This window comes from Vitis riparia, chromosome 19, assembly GCF_004353265.1.
Source record: "Vitis riparia cultivar Riparia Gloire de Montpellier isolate 1030 chromosome 19, EGFV_Vit.rip_1.0, whole genome shotgun sequence".
Classification (NCBI taxonomy): Eukaryota; Viridiplantae; Streptophyta; class Magnoliopsida; order Vitales; family Vitaceae; genus Vitis; species Vitis riparia.
Window position 1 is genome coordinate 20258941 of NC_048449.1, and position 27880 is coordinate 20286820.

A 27880-nucleotide genomic window follows, 5' to 3' on the forward strand; every position below is an offset into this window, starting at 1 on the left:
CTGTGCTATCTTAGCTTCAAGTGAGTTGTGTCTCCTTTTAAAAACCAACAAAGAATCCCCAGTTTTCCCTCTCCTCTTACCTAGCTCACCCCCAAAAAGTCTATCTCATTCCTCTGTTTTTCTCTCAATCTCTCTCCTATCTCAGTCTAGCTTTTCTTTTCATATCAACTTCCCACCCATTCCACTCCTTGGTTCAGCAAAGATGTCACCACCCTCAACCACCACCATGGCAAGTTGGTAGTCCTTGCCACACGTCCCAGCATGCAACTCACTTGGAAAGTCATCCCCTACTCCTAAAAACTGAAACACCCATCTCCCGAGGTGGTAAGAAATACCCCTTGGTCCACAAAAGGGGTCTACAAGAGTTTTTTCTTTGAAGAAATTGTAAAATACCCATTAAAAAAAAACAAAACAAAAAAACTGCAAGATTTGTAAAATTAATTTTTCCATATAAAAAAAAAGATTTGTAAAATCACTTTTTCTAAATAAAAATTACAAAATCACTTTTTTCTAAATAAAAAAACTGTAAAATCACTTTCTCAAATAAAAATTATAAAATTATTTTTTGAAATAAAATTTGTAAAATCCTTTTTTAAAAAAAAAAACTATAAAAATACTTGTTCTAAATAAATTGATAAAAACTTTTTTAAATAAAATTGTGTAATCCCTTTTTTTTGAGTGAAAACAGAAAACTTTTTTCAAAAAATAAATTTATAATATTATCTCTTTCTTAATAAAAGTAAAGAATTTTTTTTAAAATAAAAGAAAATTGAAAATTTCTTTTTAATAAAGATAAAATATTTTTTTTAATTTTTATTTTAAATAAATTGGAAACCATTTTTAAAAAATAAATTTGAAATCTTTCTTTATTCAGATCATTTGTAAAATTAAAAATTCTTTCCTTCAACCAAACAAGAATAAACCCTTTTTTAAATAAAATTAAATAAAAAATTATTTTTGGTAAATAAATAAAAATAATAGACTAAAAAAAGAAAATCATTTTTGGTAAATAAAAAAAAAGAATTGAAGTTTCTTTTGTAAATAATTTTGAAATGTTTTTCTATTAAAAATCATTTTTTTTTTATTAAAATTGATTTGAAAATATTTTTATAAACAAAAGTGGTAAATAAATCATTTCCTTAATAAAATTGAATTGAAATATTCCTTTTGTAATTAAATCAGTGAAAGTTGCTTCCTTAGTAAAACCGTGTTTCCTAAATAAAAATTTAGTTGATATCTTTTTTGAAATAAAATTATAAAATCTTGTTTTCAATAAAAATAATAAAAATCATCTCCCTATAAAAAAAATTCAAATTCAAATATTTATCTTTCAATAAAATTATTCTCTATAAATTCTTTAATAAAAATAAGGAAAAAGTCTTTTCAAATAAGTTTATAGATGTGAATAAAATTAAATCTGTTAATAAATAAGTTAAAGTTTTGTAAATAATCAAATTAATTTTTAATGTAAATAAATTCTTTCAAGATTTCATGAGGTTGTATTATGATATTTAAAATAATAAAATTCTTTCAATAAATCATTTTGGGTATTTCTCATGTTTCAATTCTCTATACTTATCGTTACTTTGTTATACACTTGTATTATTTCTTTGTGGTATCTATGATTTATTGATCAATTATCATAATTTTCTTTCCTTCTTTTAGTAGAAATATTTGGCATATGATTTTAGAGGGGTGCTATGACTTATCAACGCAATCGATAGGTGTTTTTTTTTTTAGATTTGTTCTTTTTTCAAATAAAGAGTCATACAAATTTTTTTTATATTTTTTTATTTACCTTTATAAAATAAACTAAAATAAGTTATGATTCCAAATTTTTGAAAATAAGTTTTTTACAATAAAAAAACAAATTTTGTCATAGAAATAGGAATGCACGTAAAAAAAATGCAAAACAAAAATTGAAATCGGAATCAATTAACTATAGCCCAACCCAATCCTACTCTAATTCGACCCGGCCCGGCCCGCTGAGATTGCACATCTGAAAGCGATGCCCCTCAAAATATCCAGAAACGGTGAGCTTGTTGAAATTCGGAAAAAAAAAAAAAAAAATCAGTTTCAAGGAATAGTTTCCTTATCTCATTCTCATTTTTCACTCCACTTTCAAACCCACCGAAGTCCTTTACGTGAACACTTCTTCTTCTCTTTCTTCCTCACTCTCACTGGAATCCAAGGATCTCCCAATCGAAAGGCACTGTCAGCGGTTCTTCCAAAGTTATCACTTTTGAAGTGCTCAGCTTGAGAAAGCTTTTCCCAGTTTTCTAGCTTTCGGAACTCCAAATTCATTCAGGTAAGACCAGTAATTGTGGTTTTGAAACTCACGTTCAGAGTCAGCTTTGATAGAAGATGGTAATTTTCTTTGGGTTGTTTAATGAATTTCGTTGCGCTTTCTTTTCTTTTCATTGTTTGTTGGTGGGATTAAATGGTACTGAAGATGATTTTTTTTTATAAAAAAAAAAAAATCGATGGTGGGGACTTGATTTTGTTCGTGGGTTTTGGGTTTTGAATGTTGTGATTGAAATTTGGGGTGTAGAAAAGAGAAAGTGGGTTTGGATTTAACTTTGAAAGTAAAAGTTTAGGTTGTGAAATGGAATTTGAGTATATTGAAATCAGGGTTTTGGGTTTTGAAATTTGGCTTGGAAGGTTTTCTCATTGAAAGAATTGTGACAGAAAATGCATAAACAATTTTGGGTTTATTGAAATTTGACTTTGTAGTTTTTTCTAAAAGTTAATAATTCTGTAACAGTGGCTAAACATCAATGCTTCTGTGCAAGTTACATTATCATAAAAATGAGTCTTTTGATTTCCAGTGAATATAATTGGATACTAGAAATGAGATTGTGCATAATTGAAACTCCAAACTATGAATTAGAAAAGAAAGCAAAACAATTTAGAAACCTGGCTACTCGAAAATTGGACTTCTATTAGCAGTAACTTCATAGTATATTAATACATTTGAAATCAACATTTGCTAGATGTCAAATGCTCAATTGGCACAACATGACCATGGAGTGCTATGTTGAGAGAATGCATCAAGAAATATGTTTCTGGAATTGTTTTGTAGCTTAATTAAACGGAGGGGCTGATGGAGAAGACACTAGCCTACTATTATTATATGAGTGGGGAGGTTGGTAGAATGGGATGCTGGGTCGATGATGCAGTGAATCATTGAGATCCTAATGAGAACAAATTGTAATCTTGTCCATTATTCAATTTATTCATTGATAGCCTATTATTTTCAACAAGAGCAATTGGATACACACAGCTCTTAGTGTTGACTAAATATGATGTATAAAGCACCCATTCATTTAAAGATTAATAATAATGACCAGTGTCTTTTCTTGGATTTCAAAAGTGCCCTAGCACAGTTCAGTTTATATGAGGAGACAATGACAATTTTTAAACATAGAAGAAAGAATTTAAACTTTGTCAAAAATCACTTGTCATAGATTTTAATTATTGTATTCTTTTCAAGACTAACACATCATTGGTACCCTATTGTTGAGATTTGTAACATTGAGGCTATGTTTAATTTCCTGAAAAATTAAGGGAAAGAAAATGGAGTAGAAAAATAAAAAATAAAAAATAAAATGTAAAATGAAACTAAGAAAAATAGATTTAAACTTAATAAAATATTTTTACATGCTTCAAATTCATTTCATTTATTTTCCTCATCTTTATAAAGATTAAACAATTTTAAAATGCATAAGTTTCTAACAAATTTTAATTATATTTGATTTTATTTCATTTTTTCCATAATAAACCAAACACAAAAAACCATTTTCTTGAGCCGTTTTTTCATTTCCTTAGTAATTTATTGGAACCAAATATAACATTAAACTAAAATTCTGAATATGATAGTTAACATTTGAGTAGTTGTTAAGGTTAGAAATATTATTGTATTTTCAAAGACCTTTTATCTGCAATTATTATGATTTTGGCACATCTATCCCACTGCAGGGGAATTTCATTCCTAAATTTCTGATGCATATTGTGCTGTTGGGTAGTGTTTGAGCAGCAGAGAATAGAAAACAATGCAGGCATCCACTAGTCTCTTTTCCTGCCCCCTACCTTACAAATCCTTAGCCGCTCCCCAGCTTCCTGGAGAATGTATGCCCTTTGTAGGACCCATAAAGCTTTCTTGGTCATCTTCGCTTCAGAGACCTGTGAAGTTCAGTTCAGTCACAGGCTTGTCCAGGGACTTGTCAATGTTTTCTTCGATGGCTTTCAATCCGGTATGAATATTTATATAATAAGCTATTTTTTTTATTGGTTTAGTTTAATTTGCTGAGCCTCTTAAGAAATTTGCATGATTAGTTGAAACATTCTGGAAGTTTACCTCATTGATTTGGAGAGTATGTGATGTTTCTTTACTTCTATGTCTTGATATTTTGCTGGTACGTCAAAATGAAATAAAAAATAAAATAAAATCATCTAAGGCATAATTATGCTAGTTAAAAATTTTGAAATGAGAGGTTGTTCTTGTTGAACGATCCAAAGATAATATTTCATGAATCCTAGGATTTCATTGTATTAGTGGCGTTCTTTATACCCAAATCTTCAGATTTGAAATTCTTTGAAATTAAGATTGACTCTCTTAAGTTGGTCCTTTGTTGGGAAAATTGGAAGAAACCTTGGAAGATTACTCCTTTGTGCTTGTTTCGAATTGTTTAGGAGAAAAATTGGAGATAGTTAAAAAATGTGGAGCAAATAGAGCAAGCGCTCAAATCCTTTTTTATGTGTAATTTTTTGCATTGAGTTAGATTGTGAACAGATGAAGCGTCAATGTGCATGGTCAACTTAGTTGATTGGCTGGGCTCTAAGTAGGTGAGGAAGTTGTTTTTATTTCTTTGTTCTTGTTTTTTTGTCTTTTATCGCCCTTTATATGCACCCTGTAGACTTTGATGTGCCCTTTTTCTAGGTGCTATTGTTATATCTTTTTTGCTTGCCTATTAAAAAAGGAAAAAAAAATCTTTGAAATTAAATTTGAAATGATGCAATATGCAAGAATTTAAACCCTAAAAAAAGTGTAGGATTTATCAAATCCTGCCTTTGAACTATTAATCAGGCTATGAATCCTGTTATATCCTTTATGCCACAATAAATCTATTACAATCATAGATGATTATAAGCTGCATTAGAGTTATGTTGTCCAGAATGACTCATCTATTAATCTCAAAATTGTTAAACTCATGATTGGAATTTTTAAAAATACTAAATATTTTACAAAATATTAGATTGGATTTGGGTCATCCTGAATCCCATTGGTCAACTCATTTTATTTAAAATTTGAAGAAGAATGTTCATAAATGGGTTTAACTCATGGATAGAATAAAATTGCAAAATACTCTTATCCAGTAGGATGTACCAAAGCAACCTTCAGTTCCCTCAGAGTGGTCTACATTTTGTGAGATTCATGTTGGGGTCACTAGATAGAAGCTATATATCTTGTGAATATTCACCATTGCTACTCACTAGAAATGTTTTCAGAACAACATGATCAAAATAAAACCTGCTGCAAAATAGTGTTATCTTTATACCACTGAGTACACTCATAACTTTAAGAAACACATGTTTCAACTAGCTCATTGTTGGATTTTGTGTTCCTTTGATGGTTGTCATGCCCTTTAAATGCAAAGTTCTTTGGAGAGTGGGAGTTGTCTCATCCATATTATGCTTTGGATTAGAGTTTAATTTTAGTTTTTTCATTAAAGAAACATGAGATTCTGTATCAGATAGCTTCCTTCTCTACTCATACTCCCCTCCCTCTCTCCGTACTCAAGACATGACATCCAGGCACATATTTACTCTCATAGTGGTTGTGTAAACAGTGGGTGTAACTGAATTTGTGATCTATTATTAGAAATTCCATAATTATCTGCATTCCTTTTGTCTTTGTCCAAATGGGACCAAGGGTCCCTAATTTCAAGTTTATTATAGGCTAGGGGATCAGAGGGATTCCTATCAGAGTTAGGAATCTAATTCTTATTACTTTAAGATTTGTATTTCAGTTAGTGTTTTATTTCCTTAAAACTTCTTGAATTGATTATAAATAGAACTGATTAAAATTGCTTCCACTTTCCTACATCACTTTCGCTCTCTATATGGGCACACACACAACACTCAGGTACATACAAATATCTTACAATTTAGATGGGAAATAATAAATGTATTCTCATAATGGTATATAAAATCTAATGAGTTGTATGTATAACTGATTTTTTGATTTTTTTTTTTTTTTTTATATATGTCTGCATCTTCTTATGTAGTCCTGACTGGGTTGCTGAATTTTGCTCCATTCGCACAAGCATTAGGTAATGTACCTTTTGTGGATTCAAGGATGCAATAGGTGATTTAAATGATTTTCTTTTCCTCTTTGTCAGAATGTAAGTGAAGATACTGATGATATGTATGACGAATTATTTGAAAAATATGGAAAGGTGGTGTTGAGAAGAAGTGACAAGAAGCCTCATAGTGCAGAGGTTGATGATGATGCCGAAAGCCTAGCATGTACGCTTGTTTCATCTTAAATCAAGATGAAGATACTTGTGATGTTATAACTTGCATAAGTTGTCTTTCTTGTTTTATTTTGAGTTTATGTATGTTTCAGCTAGCATTTGGTTTCTCCTTATTTTCTTTCTTCTCTATTTTGTTGTAGTTGATATAGTGAAAAATGTTTCTGGTGAGCTCTTATTAATTCTTTTATTGTGCTCCTATGTTTATTATTTCTATTTTCGTTGTTGTTATTTATGTAATTCTGCTTGTGTTGCATTTATTAGTATTTAATAATCACCATCTTGTGTTTAAAGCTTGTCTCTTGCACAGATGGTTCCAAATCCCAAGTCCAGAAAAAGGTGATTTTGTTAGGTTGACAGCCAATGTAACCCAACCTTAAATAATTTTTACTCCCTTGTGGGCATGAATCCTGAAAATGGCACAGAAGTATTTGTCTAGTCAACCCCAATCAGTTGGAATAGGACTTTGTAAAGTTGAGTTAGGTCTAATAGGTGAATTGTTTTTGCTCTTGCAAATTCTGCAATTGGATTGTTCTGTAGCATTTGAAGACACAAATATCACATGAATGGAATTTCTCTAAAATCACCAATGGTCACAGAATGGAAAACATAATTTGAAGTATTTCTTCTAATCCTGAAACCCAATCGGTTTCAAAAAGTGAGAAAAAAATCAAATAGATATAGAGAATAAAACATGGGAACCAAACACTTACACAAAGTGGATAACCTTAAGTATGGTTGTGACAGCAGTAGATTTCCATCATTTTCTGAGAGTAAGCTTGGAACAGGAGGAAGCTAACTAGGAAGTGGTGGCATTTGCAATTTTGTGTGTGTTTATTCTTTTTAAATGATACCAAATCTCTGAAAGTAGTTGATGATAAACTCTTTGAATCCTTTTGCTCCTCTCTGGTCTAAAGATGTGAGATTTTGATAGCAGATCTTTCACTAGTCTGTCTTGATTTGTTTTGTTTCATGCCAGTTCTTGTGATTTTTATTTATTTTTTGTTTCTTTGTGGACTTCGATGGTTGTTATATTTAACTTCTCTTCCTTGTAATAGCCCCTTGGATATCAGGATAAGAACAAAACAAAATACAACCATAAACCTTTGTTTGCTTAATTGATTTTACATAATTTAAATGACAGTTTCCTGCCATCTGTGTAGTTGCGGTGGCATTGGCCAAGGTTGCCAGTGATGTCAAGGCTGCCGATATAAGGGTCCTCTTTGTGAAGCCTTTAGTGTATTGGACTCGTTTTTTTATCATTGCCACAGCATTTTCTCGCCCCCAAATTGATGCCATTGGGTATGGTCTTAACTCTAGTTTTATGATTTTTGTTTGTTTGGCAAGCTATCTTATTTTTATTTGTTTATTTTAATTGGTTTTATTTTCTATGCGGGTGGATATGCAGCAATGCTTGAAATAACCTTTTATTGTATTGTAGGTCCAGGATAAGAGATCTCGCTGAAAAGCAGTATGGAAAAGTTCCATCCGGAGATTCAAAACCTAACTCTTGGACTTTGTTGGACTTTGGTGGGTGTTCTTACTTGACAATTAAATGCCTTTTGTTAATTCTGGAAATCTGACACGAAAATCCTAGCATTAGTGTTGCTTATGACCATTAGTTTTTACTGTTGCATACAACCATTAGCTTTTCCTTGCCGTGGAATAAATTAGGGCCTTGTCATATGCTTATTCCAGCTGATATGCTTTGCATTGCCCTTGTGCTTCTAATTCATATCAAACCAGTTTAAGTGAGGTGTGATCACAGTGACGGTCATCAATGACTTAATCTGAAATTATATAATAGTTACAGGGGCTATTTGTGGTTTCATATGAATTATGACTTATGAGTTGTTTTTGGGTTTGACACAAATACACTAGCTATATTGCCTACAAACTTTTTCATGCCAGCTTGCTGGGGTGCCTAAATTCAGCCAAGCTGCAGCTCAACTTTTCTACCCTCATAGTTTGACAGCACTGACTACAGTGACATGTAAAAGATAGGATATGAGCCTCTCAAGAAAACAGTTAATTGAGATGTTTCCTTTGAACTTTCTAAAGATTTCCATTATTAGTTTTGGCCAGTGAAAGGGCTAACCTATTCAATCACTGTTTTTGTTGCCTAACATGAACTAATATTTGGGCCTATTGTTAGGTGTTTCTAACTAAATAATTTTATCATTTATATTCTTCAAAGGAAGTCTTTGGCAATGTGCATCACTGATCTTCCTTGCTATCAATTGTGGATGATTGTAGGACAAAACCAAGGACTTATGAGTCAGTTGCAGTTAATTGGACTTGAATATCTGCATTTATTTATATATTTATTAATGTCATACACATTTGGGTTAATATTTGCTTCATTTCATTACCTTTTTCATAGATTTTGAGCTTCATAATTGTGGACATTTAAGTGATGCTGATGGTGAGAGAAAGTAGCCCCTTAAGACAAATGAATCCTAGGATAACTAGCTCACAAGTTCAAAGTAGGTACATGCTATATGGTTGGTGTTTCAAGGATAGGGATTTTAGAGTGTTTTGATGTTCTAATGTTCTCAAATATACAGGAGTGAGGTTCCCTAAAAGCTTGGTGGTTAAAACTGATACTATTAGGTCACATTTGGAACACTGGAATAGAGGATGGGAATAGAAATCAATTTCATTCCCATTTATTGATTTATTTGGATTGTTTTTTAGAATAGGAATAGGAATCAAACAAAAATTATTATTATAAAAACCAAATATCACTCTCATTAGGATTGTGATTCCTCTCTTCTACATGGGATTATAATACATGGGATTATAATTTACCTTCCTTCTCATTCTATATTCAATCATATTCCTACGTACCAAACACACCCTTAAGGTATGTGTTTGATATATGGTAACAGAAATGACTTAACAATGGAAATGTAGGTGGATCACAAGACCATGTGTGAAAAGTTATTAAAACCTTTATGAGAAAGGGTTTTGGTTTTCATGAGAAGGAACTTTGTATTCTTGTTTTCGTTTCCAATTGTAATTCAAATGCCCTAATAAATCAGGGAATTAATTTCTCATTCTCATTTTGTATTCCATTATTCCAAATGCCCTCTTAGTGATATCTTGATTGATTAGAATAAAAATAATCCGCCCAGGGTTTCTTGTCTTGATGCGCATACTGCCATTTATTTTACTTATTTTGGCTTTTCATCTACCACTCTTGGTTACTGCTGGTGGATAGTTTAGCTACGCGTACAATAGTTGTCATTCTGCCATTGTAGACCACTGAAACTATAACCACGGATTCGTCTTCCCAAATATTGTTGATCCAAGTAACCATTATTGACTCATATGTTGATTGTAGGTGATGTAGTCATCCATATATTCCTTCCTCAACAGCGAGCATTCTACAACCTGGAAGAGTTCTATGCTAATGCAACACTCATTGAGCTGCCTTTCGAAAACTAGCAAACCATTCTGCAGCTGAAAAAGGTTTCTCAAAGTTGCCTGTGAGTTATGAATGCTGGCCAATTTAATTGAAGTCAGTCTCACCTTTACTTGGATGGCATCCTTTTACCTCAAGCCTTGCAGAGAGGCTGAATGATACCGGCCATGAGTTTCCTGGCTCAGACTATCCCTTCAAAGACAACGAGGCATTTCTCATTGTTGGAGGTGTTGGCACAGCAAGGCAAAGCAAAGCATTGTTGTAAACTCTATTTGTAGCCCTTACTTTTGTAGACATTTATGATTTTACCCTGTTTTCTCAAAGTAGCTGTCAACAATGGGAAGGGTTTTAGCATGAGAAGCTTCAGTTCATTAAATGCTTTTCTTATTATTAAGTGAAAATTTGATGACTCTTAACATGTTTTATCTTGTGACAAAACAGAGTATGAAGTAGGAAGTAGAATCACTTCAAGATATTAGGGTTTACACCCTCCATGATGTTTCAAGGCTCCATGTATAAACAAGCATTCATCACATGTTCACATCTTCATACCCAAACCAATGATAATGCATATATGCTCATCTGTAATCCATACCATGGATGCTACTACAATTAACATGCACTTACAAGAATGGTTACATCATCTATTCTTATGCTACTTAAATTTGTGCAGAAGAGTAGGTTATTTCAAATGGTATCAGAATTGGTCCGCTTATTTAAATTTGTGCATAAGAGTAGGTTATCTCAAATAGTACTAGAATTGGTTCATATTAAGGGTGTAAGTATGTTTGTCTAGACATGTAAAGGGTGTTTATCTATCTAATCTCGTAGGGTGTGTTTGTATGCTCTCAACTCTTATGATAAATAGCGAGGACGTCTTCCTCTTGCTTGTATAGGAGAAGGATTGTTATGTTTCATGTCAATTAAAAAAAGAAGTTTTTGACACTTTATGTCATATGCCCTTCTTAATTATGTACTTAAGCATTAAAATCATATAGGTCTTATTCCAAAGTGAACGATATCAAATTAGGTCATGAACTTTTATGAATAAGCTCATCAACTAATGTTAACCTCCATTTGAAATCTATGTTGTTCGCAACAAACCTTCACTAATTAGTTCGAATACAAACTCAAGGCTTCTCATGAAGTGTCCTCATTTTTGTTTCTTAGTGGAGAAAGCTACAAGGTACTTATCAAGTTTGAGGTCCATTTCTTAGGAGTGTTTCTAAAAAATGCTAGATGACAAGGGGATGATGACTTTAGAGAAAGAACCCTCCCTTTTTTCTTAGCTTCTTAAACTATTCCTTCTTCTACATAGGAGGGAAAAAATCAAGGTCTTTTCTCATATTCTCCTTGATAGCTATTTATTTTCTCTTCCATTCAAGTGAATTAAGTTCCTCAATGGAAGTATTACTCAATGACTAAGCAAAATTGCTTATTTACCATAGTGAAATCATACAAACTCAAGACATTACATGCACCATGACACTCAATTAGTCTTGTTTTATGAATATAAGGTACCTTGATCAACCTATACAAGTTTTTCAAGGGAATAGAGCTTAGAAAGGGATTTAAACGAAACACTTTGGAAGGATTGGTAATCCTACAAGGAAGATACCACAATACTCTCTCGATTCCCTTAAAAAAAAAAAATACCAAAAAACACCTGAGAATAGGCTACCCTAGTAAACATTGGGTTCACTAGTAAACAAAGTTATTTCCCTTATTATATATTTTTTATATAAGAATTAAATAATTTAAAAATATATATGTTTCTAATTAATTTTAATTATATTTTAAAAAAATTTATGATAAAACCAAACATGAAAAAATCATTTCCCTCGTCACTTTGTTTGATTCGAGAAAATGTGAAAAAAAACATAAGGAAAATAAAATAGATAAAAAAAAGTAAAGGAAATAAAGTAAACATAAATAAAAAATATTTAAAATCAATAAATTATTTTTATATACTATTTTAAACTTATTTAACCTATTTTAACATTTTTATATAAAGATTAAATAATTTGAAATTACATAAGTTTCTTATTAATTTTAATTATATTTGACAATAATTTTTATAGTAAAACTACGGGTGCAATTTAGGTGGATTGATCAATCCAACTTGAACCAAACTTGACGTTTGGGCGGACTTAGACAATCATTTTCAATACTTATATTGAACTTAGGTTATATTTTTTCAATCTGAAGTCAATTTGGGTTGGTTTAAGTTCAGACAACTTGAATCTAACTCGAACCCAATCGAATGTTTTTATAATATTTATAATGTGTCTTATCCTATATAATAATATTCATTTTCTTTTTTTATTTTTAAAAAATATCAAATTATATTACATCATATTTTTTTCATCATTTTTAGAAAATATATAAATTTATATTTATCCTTTTATTGCTATCTTGAAATTTTGTCTTATTTGTTACTTAAATTTTCATATAAATACATTAAAATAAATATCATAGATAGATTTTGAATTATGCAACCCAATTAACCTAAGTCTAACTTCAATAACTTGAATTCAACCCAAATTTAAAAAAAAATGAGGTTGGGTTGGACCTAGATTAAGTACCTCGAGGTAGAGTTCATGTTGGGTTGAATTCAAGTTGATTATTTCTAAACTTGAGTTAAGTTTGGGTTAGTTATTAACCTAACTAATTCACCAAGTTGCAACTCTAAGTACAACCAAACATGAAATTTCTTAGTATTTTTTTTCATTCCTTATAATTTTCTAGTAACCAAGCATAACCTATCATTTTTTTTTCTTTAATATTTCTCATATTTCGTTATATTATGAAAAAAAAAATATAAGAGAAAATCAAGTATAATCAAAATTAGCAAGAAACATGATTTTTTAAATTATTTAATTTTTAAATAAAAAATTAAAAATAAATTAAGTGAATATGAAATTGCATAGATAAATAATTTATTAACTTTAAATCTATTTGTTATTTTTCTTCTCTTTTTCTTTTTATTGTATTCCCCTTCTATTTTCTTTCACATTTTTTTCAAAATTAAACATCACTTAAAAAAAAGATTTTAACCAATTGGATAATGCATGAGGTAAAATTTACTTTACATTGTTCTATTTTTAAGTTAGAAAATTAAAATAAAATAAAATAATTTTAAATATATTTAATGTTTATTATAAAAAATTTCAAATGTAATTAAAAACATTTTTATTTTCTTTTATTTTCAATTTTAAAATGGCATTTATGTAATTCTATGAACAAATGAGGGTCCAATAAAAACCCAAAACCTCTATATACCACCCATCCAATCAGATCCGAAAACCCTAGTAAAGGAGGAGCGGCAGCGGAGAGAATATCCAGGCGCCACCAAAAATCCCACAGAAATGGTGAAGTTCCTCAAACCCAATAAGGCCGTAGTCCTCCTCCAGGGCCGCTTCGCCGGCCGTAAGGCCGTGATCGTGCGCTCATTCGACGATGGTACACGTGACCGCCCCTATGGCCACTGCCTCGTTGCCGGCATCGCCAAGTACCCAAAGAAGGTGATCCGCAAGGACTCGGCCAAGAAGACCGCGAAGAAGTCGAGAGTCAAGGCCTTCATCAAGCTTGTCAACTACAACCACATCATGCCCACTCGCTATACTCTCGATGTAGACCTCAAGGACGTTGTCTCTCCCGATGTGCTGCAGTCAAGGGATAAGAAGGTGACGGCTGCCAAGGAGACTAAGAAGAAGCTCGAGGAGCGGTTCAAGACTGGCAAGAACAGGTGGTTCTTTTCCAAGCTCAGGTTCTAAGTTGTTTATTGTTTTTCTGAAAAAGATAGAGATTTTGATTGTATTTCGAGTTGAGAGGGTTTTTTGGGGATTTATTTGATGGATCTTGTTGATGAATTCATCTGGGATTTGAAGATTTTGATTATTACTTGAAATGCATTTTTGTGTTTTATATACCTTTTTCCTGCATTTTCTGTTTAGCTGAAAATTTTGATTGGTGGGTTTCTATTTTCTTTGAAACTGAGAACTTCTCTTCTTGAATGGTGAATTTTGAATCTGAATCTGGATGCCTGGGAAAGGGTAGGATGGGATTTTGCCCAGGGGGCAAGGAAAAGATATTATCTTTGTATTTTTTTTGTCTTTTTAGAATTGAGAAGGTGAAATTTTCTCATGAATTTAGATGGGTACGGATGATTTTGTTTACAATTTAAAATATTTTTGGCTGTCTTCATAACTTGTTTTGGCTTGTTCTGGGTATTAGGGAATTTTGGCTCTCATTGTAAATGGGATTTTTCTGCTTTCTGATTATCTTAGTTGCTGAACTTAGAAGGCTATCGGCGGATAGGCTGGAATTTTTGGGGAGAAATGTAAATCTTCTTGCTGTTTGGTTGTGTTTTTGGCAGTTCATATGTCTGCGAAGATTTTGATTATTACTTGAAATGTTTCTATTCCTTCATGTGCTTGCTTCTGCACCTATTGTCTTTTCTCCATTTTATCTGATGAAAAATTTTGGTTCTCTTCTGCATGACCTACCTAGTTTATGCAAAACAAAAAAAAAAGACAAAATGGATATTTTTGTTATTGCTGTTTTGAAGATTTAGTCTGAATTTGCTGGGAAAATCTTGTTCTTGTTTTGTTTAATAAATGCATCTTTTGAAAATTTGAAAATAAAAACAATTAAAAGTTGTCTAAAAATGCTTGTCTAATGGCTTGATGGTTTTTTTGGTTTGAATTCAGAGAAAATTTTAGTTTTCTGTCGGCAGAGCTCCTTTTCTTGGTTGAGTAAATCCAGTCTATATTTGTGTTGGAAGTTGGGATTTTGCCCCTTGAATGGTGAATTTTGCCATTGAGTTGAGAGGAGTTTTATAAAAGGATTAGGATGTGGTTTTATTTATTTATTTCTAGAAATATTGAGCTGGAAATTTTGTAGTTTTGGTTTTGAATATAATGGCTTTTCATCCCTGACTACTTTTTGGATACTTGAGCAAATAGCTTTTGTTGTGATTACCATTTGAAAATTTTAATCTGCATTTCTTAGGGGATGCTTGGGGGCCTGTTTTATTCCAGACATGCATTTTCCTTTTCAAAAAAGAGAGAGAAGTATTTTAGTTTGGAAAATTAAGAACAGCAAATTCATCAAAGCATGTCAATTTCTGTTTTTGTGTATTCTTGTGCGCGGGCATGCCCACATGTGCTCTTTTTTAGACAAGATTTGAACATGAAAATGCAAAAACTATTTTTTACAGTTTCTGGTGATTTTTTTCAGAGAATTTTGTCGGGTAATTATATGGGAGAAGACTACTTGGAGTGCATATGAATGCACAAGAGTTGTTTTGAGAAGGGTTGAAATGGTGAAGGCCTATTCATTTAGTAAATTGATTTATTTTGTTTTCTACATCTTGTGCTGCATTTCCTGTTGTTAGATACAAGAAGCTATCTGACATGGGCCGTCTGATGGATAGTACACATCTTTGTGAAATTTTTATTTTTAGGAAATTTCAGGTTTATCTATTTTGTTTAGATTGGAAGATAGATGAAGTTATACTTATTGGCCACAATTAATATCCTTATGCAAAGGGTTCTTGGGTTAGTGCTGGGATTGGTATAGTAAGGCGAAATATAATGACAGTAGTTCTCATTTTTATTTGTTTAACCCATGAGATAAACAAGGTTTTAGTTTCTTTGGTTCCTTTTCCTTTCCTCACCTTAGGTCTATGTATGTTGTGTTTGCAACATGTTACAGAACTTGTTTCATAGAACTTAATGCTCCTGGAGTCTTTCTGGAATTGTGTAGTTTTCATTTCCAGGTAGACATTTGCATATCTTATGGATTTTGCAAAATTCTGCCCCTTGTCCCTTTAATCTCCAATCTGTCATAAGTGTGGAGGTATAACAAACCTTATTCCCAGTGTGGGCATATTTGATATGTGAAATCGTCTACCATCTTATTTGAGTAAATGCCATATGTAAAAAATACTGGTACTATGCCTATATCTTCCTCTGCCTGCTGGCTTTATCTCATTGAGCAAAAGACTCAATCTGGAAATAATTCCCAACCCTTTCACACACTGTTAGTAAAGATATCCACAGATTATAAAACCTCAACATGCTCTTTGATCTTCCTTCTCTGGCTTTGAGAGATCAGTTTATCTGTTCAGTTTGTTTATTAAAATATTCAAGCACCTACTCATCAAAGAGTTGAAGCAAAACTCTTTTCAACTCTCTAGAGTAGTTTCTAAGGCTACAAACTGATCTAGACCTGTTTTTTGGTTGAGATTTTTGCTTTATATTATGTGATACGATTTGATCTAGACTTAGTTTTAGGACTTGGATTAAGGTCCATGAATTTATGTTATAATTTTGCATATGGTATACTTTTTCCTAGGTTATGATTGGTTCCCAAAAAATGTCAAGAAAAAAAAAATATTAATGAAAATAATTCTCACATTTGATTGTCTTGTAGAAAATATATGAAAGAAAAATCAGATATAATTAAAATTAGTTAAAAACTTATTTATTTTTTAAATTATTTAATCTTTATACATAAGAATTAAAATAAGTAAAATAAATTTTAAATAACATATAAAAATATCATGTTAAATAATATCAATTTACATAACTGTGCACAAGGCATATGGCCAAGCCAAAATGTGGTTGAGTTTTGTTTTTGTTACTATTATTATTTGGTTTTTGAAAGTCTGGTCAAACAACTTAATAATTTTGAGACCTCCATCTCAATCAATGCTAAAGAATACAATAGCCGTAGACTTGGGTTCCTCCCCTTCTCCAATGTGAAAGGAGGCGAGGGGTTACAAAAGCAGTTCAGATCGGTTAAAAGCAGCAGTCCAAGACACAGCAGCAGCACAAGGCAGCAGCACTGCCAAAACCAATAACAAAATGTAAGAAAAACTTAACAAAAATACAAGATCATATATTGTAGATGAGAGTGGGGGACTATTACCATCCTTTCCAGAAGCCGTCACCCCTGCTTTTGGTCTCAACCGGACGGTGATTTTGTGGGTGCCCTTCACCATCTCTCATGGGGTACCCCACTGGAGGCGGCGCTGCAACATAGATAACTTGATGCTGCCCCTCCCACGATGGTGGTGGTGGTGGATACACCTGCCCTGGTGGAGGATATGGAGTCGGAGGTGGATAGACATGGCTGGGTGGGGGATACGCGGTTACTGCAAAGAAACACAAACAAACCAGCTGTCAGAATTCAGAGCCACATTGGTGTAGAAGTTCGAACTCTGGAAAGATAGAAGTAGAATTACCTGGACCTTGGTGGTGACTCATGAGTGCCTGGTAAAGGGGAGATTGAGGGGGAGAGGAAGAAAAGAGGCAGAGTGGGGAAGATGGAGAATTGAAGGAGATGGGATATGTATAAGTAGCAAAGGCGTGTGGAGGGGTTTGGACGAAGTTTACAAGGGCCTGCATTGGCTGCCAAAGGAACCTCCCATCACCCATATCGCCCATATTGCTATTTGTTATCATATATGTGTTTTTTAGTGGCTTGTTCAAAAAAAGTGGTTTGTTCAAAAAAAGAAGAAGAAGAAGAAAAGCAACCCTTTTACTAAAAACACTTCAGATAAACACTGTGAAATGCACTCTAATTTTTTTTTTACAATAATATCAACCTTAAAATATGTCTAAATATCAGATAGAGTCTTTTAAATTTATTTTTATCAAAAAAATCTATTGCGACATATCAAATAGACGTGCATGTTACAACTTACAAGCATATAATGGGCTATGAAGTACTCACAGATTTGTTGTAAGATTTTGTCCATCCATTTTGATGAAATTTTTTGACAGAAAAGTAAATTTAATATCTAGATATACTTTCGGATTGGCATTGCTTTAAAAATAAAAAAATTAAAAATTAATTGAAATGTAATTAAAAGTATATGGATTTTTTTTCATAATTAACAAAAAAAATATATCTGTCTTGGAAAATTGTTTTAGAAATTGTGTCCTCACAATATTGTCATTTAAAAAAAAATGGCAAAACATTTTATGCTAGTTGCTTTTGTTTTCAAAGGGCTGCTTTTTCTCTCTTTTTTTTTTTCCTCTTTGCTTTTTGAAAAAGAAGATAGTAAAATAATTTTTTTGCTTCTTAGTTATTGTTAGGAATAAAAACAATTTGAGGAATTTTGCTTAGTTTTTTTGGAAAGCATGTTGTAAGGCTTTGGCAATTGTGTTTATCCCAAACTTAAAAATTATTTCAATTGGTTAGTCGTTTCAATTTTACTTATTAACAATGACTTTGTTAGTATTTCTCCTTAAAACGTTTTTGGTAAGTGTTTTATTTGAAAGTGTTTTTAGGGGAATTACTTATAAAGTGTTTTTTTGTTTTTTTTTTTCTTTAGATAACACTATAAATGATTTTTCAATATAAATGATTTTAAAAAATTTTTAAAAGTGTTTCAAAAATTTTGTCACACACTTAGAGTATATTTGACAGTAATTTTAAGAAGTATTTTTAATATTTCTAATATTTGAAATATAAAAATTTTTAAGTGTTAGAAATATTAAAAATATTTTCTATAATCACTATCAAACACACTCATAGAGTGTATTTGAAAGTGATTCTAAAAAGCATTTTTAGTATTTCTAACACTTGAATAATAAAAATTTTTAAGTATTAGAAATATTAAAAGCGCTTCTTAAAATTACTACAAAATGGGCTTTTTAATGTTTATTTTAAAAAATGGTTTTTTTTTTTACACCTAAAAACACTTGGGAAAGTTGTGTTTGCAACCAGCTATTTGAAAGTAATATGACAATCAAACTCCAATAAGTTGGAATATGAGATTTGATTGTCAAAGAAGAAAATATTATATTTCTCTTGCACTCTTTGCTGACTCCATTTTATGTTCCTAAATTGCCCTTCCATGCCTCCATGTCAATTGCAACCTTGTCTCCATAACAGTAGCAAGCACTCTATGTCATAGGAAAGACAAAATTTTAAAAACAGAAAAATCTGAATTTGAAACCTATGAAAAATCACCTGACTCAACAACTAGTTGTAATTTCCCTAATCTGAAACCTTTCTTCTCTCTGATTTGGGAGCATTTCTCTCTCTCTCTCTCTCTCTCTCTCTCTCTCTCTCTCGGCTTCATCATCCACACAATCCTAAGACCCATCTAAAATTTCCCAAAAATTGTCTCATTTGAGAGAAAAAACTATTAATCCATAACTCCAACTAGCGTGTTTCTCTCTTGTCCACATAAAAGTGCAACAAAATGGAGCATTCCATCCTAAGAATGTCCAGTTAAAAGATGACTTTAAGAGACGCATCTATGATTGTGAATTTACTATAGCAACCCGTACCCAAACGGAAAGCTAGAATCCAAAATATTGGCTTCGTCAACAAGATATCTCTTCTTGTCATTGAGTTGCATTTTGCCCTAACCCTAAATTGAAATTTGAAGGTAAATAATTTTTATTTATTGTTCTTTAGTTCCTTTGTTTGAAATGGAGCACATCAACAATTTTGGAGTCGTTGACGGACTTGAACTTTTATGTTGGGTTATGGAAATCATATTATTCCCAAATAACCATATGACCTACAAGTCGCATTGAATCCAGATGAAACTTACATCATATCTAGTTGCAAGTTGCATTGTTATTTTGGGGACTGTACCTTAGTACTACCTTAATAGCCCTTAGATACTGCCTTAATAGCCCTTAGATACTACCTTAATGTATCTTAGGTACTACCTTAACGGAGCTTAGGTACTACCTTAGTTAAACTTGGGTACTACCTGTTCGAAACCTTAGAACTTCAATTGTGGACATTACTTACTTCATTTATGACCCTTAGAGCATGTTATTATGTGATTATTTAGTGTGGTGAAATGGTTCACCTTTCTTAGTTTGGGGATTGTACCTTATGTACTACCTTAATATCCTTTAGGTACCACCTTAATGTACCTTAAGTACTACCTTAATGGAGATTAGGTATCACCTTAGTTAAATTTGGGTACTACCTATCTAAAGCCTTGGAACTTCAATTGTGGACAGTTCTTACTTCATTTATGATCCTTAGATCATGTCATTATGTGATTAATTAGTGTGCTCAATTGGTTCACCTTTGTTATTTTAGGGACTGTACTTTAGGTACTACCTTAATAGCCCTTAGGTACCACCTTAATCAACCTTAGGTACTATCTTAACAAACCTTAGGTACTACCTTAGTTAAAGATGGGTACTACCTATCCGAAGCCTAAGACCTTCATTTGTGACCCTTAGAGCATCCCATTATGTGATTATTTAGGGGTTTCTTTGGTTTCCATAGACTGATATGGAAATATTGGTAAAATAGAAACCCAACTTAACATTTACTTTTTGTTTGAATGATTCACTTTTAAAGGGTGATTCATCAGAAGGCAATGCACGAGATGATAATGACACGTCATCTGTTGCTATGCCCTCAAGTAGAGTTGAAGACGCAACATCATAGACTAATGAAATAGGTAATTTGGACTATATGCTCATCTTTTCAAGTAATTGTGTTAAATTTTATCTGTAGTTGATGCAACCTTTGTAATCTTTATTGGTTTGCATCTTTGACAAGAATGTTAACATCCTTGTTTTCAATTTTCTTGTACTCAACCAAACAACAAAAGTTAACATCTTTGACAAGAATGCATTTCCTTGAAACAAAACAAAAAAAAAGTGCATCCAAAGTTCAAACAACCTCATGACCATCATTTTTTACTACAGAATGAGTACTTGTTTTGTAGGAAGTTAAGACTGTAATCCACCAGCTGAAGAAGAAAGAACCAATGAGAGAGACATCAATTTGGACCAGAACCCTCTTCACTCTCTTCTATACTTGATCAGCTCCTCAACACCAATAGATAGTCTTCTAATGCAAAGGCACATGCATTTTTGTGGGTGGATCAGTGATAATGAGCCTAATGATATTTGTACCAAGCAACTCATACCAGCTATTGTGATGTAATTGGAAAAGGTGATACGTGGGACGGGTACACACAGCAAGAGTAGGTGGGATGAGAAGCCTGAATGAAGACCTTTTTGGTTGTTTTGTATCCTTTTTATGTTTTCTTTCTTCAGGAGAAGATGACTCTATCATGTTTTTTGTAGTTTTTTTATATGAATGTTAGTATAGTTCCAATGGAGAAAGGTTAAAAAATTATTGGAAAGAAAAATAAATGTTTTTATTTTATTTTATTTTATTTTATTCTCATTGTCCTAAAAAAATATCCTGGAAAATTTAATTTTCTCTTATTTGGACATTTTCATGGATGATCAAACAAAGAGAACAACTTTATGAGAATTAGAAAAATACAGGGTGTACAAGAAGATTTTTTGGAGAATGTTTGGAATGTAAGAGGAGATGCCTCATAGAATGCTTGAAAGGTTGAGATATGAAATGGAAATGACAACCAAACCCATTGTACTTCTCTCACAAGTCAAATGTACCTAAGTCAAATGACACATTAGAATCATACGGAACAAAACATAAGTCACTTTCCTTTTTTTAAGAAAGAAAACTTAGGATTTGTATGCAAATTGTTTAAATAATAGTTCTTATTATTTAAAATAGAAAATAGTAATTTTACTTAGAAAATATGTTTAATAATTTTTTTTTAGAAGATAAAGAATGATACGAGAATTTGTGTATTGTATAAATGTATAGTTTTTTTTTTTTTTTAGGGAAAATAAGTCAATAAAATTGTTTTTTCATTATTTAAGTTCCCAATAAAGGGTTTTTTTTTTTTTAAAAAAAAAGATTTTGAAAATTTTCACACAAAAATAATAAAGAAAAAAATTCCTATAATTTCATTGTCCGTGATTAAATTATAGATGAGGAAAATTTCTTAGCCCTTCTTCTCTCTTTTTATATTTTTTAATTACGTTATTTTTGCATTATCCAAATATAATTTCTATAAAAAAAAACAAACATAATTTAAATAATTAGAAATTTATTTTTGTTTATATTAACAAAATTTGCACATATTAGCTTTAATTTAAATTTGAAATATGCTAAAATTTAATTTCCCTAGATACAGTTTTTAGCTTTACATCTCAACTAAAATTTATTCCAAAGCTTATGATGTGTAAAAAAATCTCAAATAGTCTTATGTTGTGAGCTTTAACAAATAAATTGTCTTATGTTCCAACGTTTAAGTCATCATTTTCAATTTAACAAAGTTGATAATAATAATAATCACATAGTACTTGTAAACACTACGAAAAATACATTACTAGACATTAATATTCATAACACATTCCCACAACCTATGTTAAACTAGATATTACAATAAGCAAAACACATGCTACAAAGAAGCCAATAAAGAAACTGATTACATATGTATATGAAAATATTTTGCAAGGAATGCTTATCATCAACTACATGTTCAGACTTTGGTTTGCCAGCTGATGAACATTCATCACTTTTCTTCCATCTTGGTGCATAGAACAACCAAACTCGGACAACTTCCTCTTTAGAAGTATATGCTTTGTACACACTCCCCTTATAAAGAAGCACATTCTTTTGACATTCAAGCCAAGAATCGTACACTCCATGTTTGTGACCCACAAACACTATATAGTATGTTTGCATGTTCGTCATCTGATGACATAATTGTTGTTGGTTAATTTTTGATAATCAATCAATCAAGTAATGACTATTGCAAAAGATAGTACAAAACGTATATAATTCACACATGTATACCACATTTTAGGATAATAATAGTGATGATTAACTACAAAATTCAAAAAATAACCATTAATGTGTGGGATTCAAGTTTTGAGGCTTCAGATAGGTAGTACCCAACTTTAACTAAGGTAGTACCTAAGATTAGTTAAGGTAGTACCTAAGGTTAATTAAGGTGGTACCTAAGGGCTATTAAGGTAATACCTAAGGTACAATCCCCAAAATACCAAAGGTGAACCAATTGAACACACTAAATAATCACATAATGGGATGCTCTATGGGTCACAAATGAAGGTCTAAGGCTTTGGATAGGTAGTACCCAATTTTAACTAAGATAGTACCTAAGATCAGTTAAGGTAGTACCTAAGGTTGATTAAAGTGGTACCTAAGGGCTATTAAGGTAGTACCTAAGGTACAATCCCCAAGATTCCAAAGGTGAACCACTTGACCACACAAAATAATCACATAATGGCATGCACTAAGGGTCATGAATGAAGTTCCAAGGCTTCAAATAGGCAGTACCCAACTTTAACTAAGGTAGTACTTAAGGTCGGTTAAGGTAATACCTAAGGTTGATTAAGGTGGTACCTAAGGTCAATTAAGGTAGTACCTAAAGTTGATTAAGGTGGTACTTAAGGGTTATTAAGGTAGTACCTAAGGTACAGTCCCCAAAATGACAAAGGTAAACCAATTGAGCAAACTAATTAATCACATAATGGTATACTCTAAGTGTCACAAATGAAGTAAGTAATGTCCACAATTAAAGTTCCAAGGCTTCGAACAAGTAGTACCCAAGTTTAACTAAGGTAGTACCTAAGCTCCGTTAATGTAGTACCTAAGATATATTAAGGTGGTACCTAAGGGCAATTAAGGTAGTACCTAAGGTACAATCCCTAAAATAACAATGCGGCTTGCAACTGGATATGCTATAAGTTCCATCTAGATTCAATGCGACTAGTAGGTCATATGGTTATTTGAGAATAATATGATTTTCACAAAACACAAAAGGTTAAGTCCACCAACGACTCCAAAATCGTTGATGTGCTCTATTTCAAACAAATGAACTAAAGAACAATAAATAAAAATTATTTACCTTCAAATTTCAATTTGGGGTTAGGGCAAAATGCGACTCAATGACAAGAAGAGATATCTTGTTGATGAAGCTAATATTTTGGATTCCAGCTTTCTGTTTGGGTATGGACTGCTATAGTAAATTCACAATCACAAATGTGCCTCTTGAAGTCGTCTTTTAACCGGACATTCTTATGATGGAATGCTCCATTTTGTTGCACTTTTATGTGGACAAAAGAGAAACATGCAGGTTGGAGTTGTGGATTAATGGTTTTTTTTTTTTCTCTTAAATGAGACAATTTTTAGGAAATTTTAGATGGGTCTCGAGATTGTGTGGGTGATGAAGCTAAGAGAGAGAGAGAGCGAGAAATGCTCCCAAATCAAAGAGAATAAAGGTTTCAGATTGGGGAAATAATAGTCGGTTGTCGGGTCGGGTGATTTTTCATAGGTTTTAAATTTAGATTTTTTTGTTTTTTAAATTTTCAATCTCTCCTGTGACATGGAGGGCTTGTTGTTGATATAGAGACAAGGTTGCAACTAATAAGGAGGCATGGAGGGACAATCTAGGAACATAAAATGGAGTTAGCAAAGAGTGCATGAGAAAGATAATATTTTCCTTTTTGATAGTCAAATCTCATATTCCAGCGTATTGGAGTTTGATTGTCATATTACTTTCAAATAGTTGGCTGCAAACACAACTTTCCCATTTTTTTTCCTTACTCAAATATAGAAATTTAAGATAAATAAATAAATGCATAGTTGGATGGGTACATGATCCCATAGAGGAACCAAGACATGACTAGTTGTTCAACCACTCGGCTTGTAATAATCCTAACTTGTCCTTCCATGACGTAAAAAAACTTTTTAGAACCATTTCTCAATCTTGCTTTCTATTGTTGTTGCAAATAACTCATCAAGATTAATTGGTATTTCCATAGGGAAAAATGTTACAAGTACCATGTTGTGATACACATTAATGCATAGCTGATTAACTAAAATATTATGTTTCCTTGGATATATTGTTGGAAGGGTGCATGTGTGTTAATAGTGCAAGAGTTTAAAGGTGTCAATTCTATATTGAAAATGGATTGAAACATTTTTCACTTTTATATAGTTTTTAAGTTCCTTAATCTCTTGGGTTTATGAACAGGGAAGTGTGATTCGGTTTGTCCATGGGACCTAAGTGTTAGATTTTCCTAAACGGGTCTAGAAATATGATTCATAATCTTCCATCAAATTTGGGAATAATGCTACACTTTCTTATATGGGTCTAAAAATGGGCTCATAATATTATGAAATTTTCGCTGATTTAGTTTTCCTTTTCATTGTCATCAGTAGCCATAAATTATGAAATTTGACTTTGTGATGGGTAGATTAAATATAAATAGAATCTTTGTGGTTAAGTCCTTGAACCTTCAATCTTCATTCAGACATACATACATCATTGTTTGTGATTGATTAAGGGTTTAGAAGTACCTCAACCCATTTGCATATCAAATTTGATTTCCAAATTCCCAAATAATCAATGGTTGGAGGTCTGTTTATATGTGTAAATATAAAGAGAAGCTTTGTAGTTAACAATGGTGAAAATATCTGTAATCACGGATATATCAGTGGATATTTTGACATAAAATATCGGTAGACATAAAATTGATCAAAACTTATAAAAATATAAAATAAAACTTTTAGAAATGAAGTTAAAAGTATAATAGACATTTTAAAGTTGTTTTGTTGAATAAATTAGTGTATATATATAATATTGTACGTGTCAATAAAAAAATATAAATTTGATAAATGTATATTGATTATTAAATTATATCAAATATTATTTGATGATTAAATTGTGATATTTGATTATAATATATTTTGGTGGATATTTTAACACAAAATATTGGTAGACCTAAAATTAATCAAAACTTATAAAAATATTAAAAAAAAAAACTCTTATAAATGAAATTAAAAGTACAATAGACATTTTAAAGTTATTTTTTTTAATAAATTGATATATATATATATATATAATATTGTACGTGTCAATAAAAAATATAAATTTGATAAGTGTACATTGAGTATTAAATTATATCAAATATTATTTTATGATAATATTGTGATATGTGATTATAATATGTTTAATTTTGAAATCTATTTAATATTAAAATTATGATACATTATAAAATAAATGATGATAAATGTATAAATTTTTAATATTTAATTAATATATTAATAATATTAAAAACACTATGAAGAAACTTATGATATATTTTTACTAATCAATTAAACGAAAATTTTCAAATTTGTTCTTTAAAGTGTTTTTTTTTTTTTAAATATTTTGTTTATATCCTAACTTTTGATATATATTTCTTTAGTGCATATTATGCATCAAAGGGTAAGCTTGCCCTAGTAGCGCCCTTTTGTTGGGGGTTCAAATCCCCCCAATAGCAGCAAGAAAATAACTCAATTTTGAGCGTTGACCAGTCATTGACCACCAATATATCGAGACCCGCCAATATCGCGATATTCTTCTCACTGGTAGTTAAGTCCCAGAACCTTTGTGGTTAAGTCCATGAACCTTTAATCTTCGTTCAGACATATATATACATCATCATTGTTTGTGATTGATTAAGGGTTTAGAAGCACCTCAACCTTTCAAATTCCCAAATAATCAATGGTTGGAGGTATGTTTCTATGGGTCTTGATTATTATTATTATTATTATTATTATTTATTTATTTATTTATTCTCCTTCGGTTCCTTTTGTGTTCATGACCTTCTAATTTTTAGCCAAGATCAATGTTAAGAGGTCAAGTTTACAATAATAAAAAATTTAAAAAAAAAATTGAAATATTTTCATAAATTTAAAAATTCGGGTATTTTGTGAAGATTTCATAAATTTGGTATTTTTTGAAAAAATTTCATATTTTTTATGTTTTATGAAAAATTTATAAATTTGGCATTTTATGAATACCTTTTTTTTTTAAATTGAGGTTTGGATATTTATGTGCTTAAAATTCTGTCACTTTTGTATGTATAATTTATTGTTTTCATTATACATGGAATTTGAATTTTTAAAAGATAAATTTAAACAATGTTCATATATATATATATATATATATATATTGCTTATGATTGCATGTAATTTATATGAACAATTTTGTGAATAAAATTAAATGTCGAGTGATCCATATAATTTTAATTAATTAGGGATTAACCACAACATCTTTAATTATGCAAAATTATATATTAAGTGCTTTAGGATCACATATAGAAAAATGACATTGATTATAATTAATTACATTTAAATATAATAAACTTTATCTTACATGAATATTTTATTATATTTGTATGATTAATTAGGATAGAATATTAAATTATATTCTTAATTTATCCACAAGAATTAGGAAAAGAATATAATTTGACAGTTTTATCATAAAGTTAAATGGATCTAATTTGATTTAAATTCTTTTATTTGTATTAAAAATTAAGTAGGAAATAACATAATATAATTGAAGATAATAATAAAAAATTAAATTTATCTGTATTTCTAGAAAATAAAATAGTATATAATATAATTAATTACAATTTTACACTTTTTAAAAAATTATTTATAAAACAAATAAAAATAATATTATTGTACATGATAACATAAAATATAAGTAGTGTAAAAATCTTAAATCAAAATTTAGTTAGTATCATAAATAAGTTTGGATAAAAATAATAATAAAGCCCAAATTAAACAAAGATTAAAAATGATTTTCTTAACCCATTCAAAAAATTAAATTAGTTGGGTGGGTCCAACTCCCTTTAATAGAAGGGTACAAAGTTTTGAAACCATTCATTTAGTAGTGCAACAACCTTGGCCCATATTATTTTTTTTTTCATATTTTAAAGTCAATATAATTTTTTTTAAAAGGGAAAAGGACTATGGCATTTACATTGGCATCCCTATAATTACCTATCTTCAAATTTTTAACCATTTGATATCTATAAAAAAGTTGAATCATAATAATAGCTAAAATAAATTTTCAAGCATATCATACTTCAAAAATAAAAAATAAAAAATTGAAGTTTGATGACTATAGTGAATGTTAAAAAATTTCCCTCCCATTATTTCATACCACCAAAAATTATAAAAATAAAATGAAACATTATTAAAAAAAAAATTTCTAATTATAAGAGTTTCATAC

At 30.8% G+C, this 27880-nt stretch overlaps 3 protein-coding genes across 3 annotated transcripts; 2 read left to right on the plus strand and 1 right to left on the minus strand.

Annotated features, from left to right (window-relative positions):
- The first annotated feature begins 2074 nt into the window (after positions 1 to 2074).
- Positions 2075 to 10431, plus strand: LOC117909515 (protein Iojap, chloroplastic). Its single transcript, XM_034823558.1, has 6 exons — positions 2075 to 2308; positions 4026 to 4253; positions 6402 to 6528; positions 7697 to 7835; positions 7975 to 8063; positions 9880 to 10431. Exons 2-6 carry the CDS (start codon positions 4053 to 4055, stop codon positions 9981 to 9983), a joined length of 660 nt encoding a protein of 219 aa, XP_034679449.1. The 5' UTR covers positions 2075 to 2308; positions 4026 to 4052; the 3' UTR covers positions 9984 to 10431.
- Positions 10432 to 13263: 2832 nt separating this feature from the next.
- Positions 13264 to 13891, plus strand: LOC117908570 (60S ribosomal protein L27). The gene has a single exon (XM_034822217.1). It carries the CDS (start codon positions 13329 to 13331, stop codon positions 13734 to 13736), a length of 408 nt encoding a protein of 135 aa, XP_034678108.1. The 5' UTR covers positions 13264 to 13328; the 3' UTR covers positions 13737 to 13891.
- A 2719-nt stretch (positions 13892 to 16610) lies between these two features.
- LOC117908076 (cysteine-rich and transmembrane domain-containing protein B-like) lies at positions 16611 to 17271 on the minus strand. The gene is made up of 3 exons (XM_034821734.1): positions 17213 to 17271; positions 16897 to 17122; positions 16611 to 16812 (listed from the first exon to the last, which is right to left on the minus strand). The coding sequence occupies exons 1-3, from the start codon at positions 17232 to 17234 to the stop codon at positions 16767 to 16769; spliced, it is 294 nt and encodes a 97-aa protein (XP_034677625.1). The 5' UTR covers positions 17235 to 17271; the 3' UTR covers positions 16611 to 16766.
- Between the last annotated feature and the right edge of the window lie 10609 nt (positions 17272 to 27880).

What these genes read in the sequence shown, in the direction of transcription:
- LOC117909515 (XM_034823558.1), top strand. Translation starts at nt 4,053, where the DNA reads ATGCAGGCATCCACTAGTCTCTTTTCCTGCCCCCTACCTTACAAATCC. An exon ending in CTTCGATGGCTTTCAATCCG is followed by an intron (nt 4,254 to 6,401) that starts GTATGAATATTT and finishes CCTCTTTGTCAG; the next exon opens with AATGTAAGTGAAGATACTGA. An exon ending in CCCCAAATTGATGCCATTGG is followed by an intron (nt 7,836 to 7,974) that starts GTATGGTCTTAA and finishes ATTGTATTGTAG; the next exon opens with GTCCAGGATAAGAGATCTCG.
- LOC117908076 (XM_034821734.1), bottom strand. Translation starts at nt 17,234, where the DNA reads ATGAGTCACCACCAAGGTCCAG. An exon ending in GAGTCACCACCAAGGTCCAG is followed by an intron (nt 17,123 to 17,212) that starts GTAATTCTACTT and finishes GTTTCTTTGCAG; the next exon opens with TAACCGCGTATCCCCCACCC. An exon ending in GACGGCTTCTGGAAAGGATG is followed by an intron (nt 16,813 to 16,896) that starts GTAATAGTCCCC and finishes TGGTTTTGGCAG; the next exon opens with TGCTGCTGCCTTGTGCTGCT.
- LOC117908570 (XM_034822217.1), top strand. Translation starts at nt 13,329, where the DNA reads ATGGTGAAGTTCCTCAAACCCAATAAGGCCGTAGTCCTCCTCCAGGGC.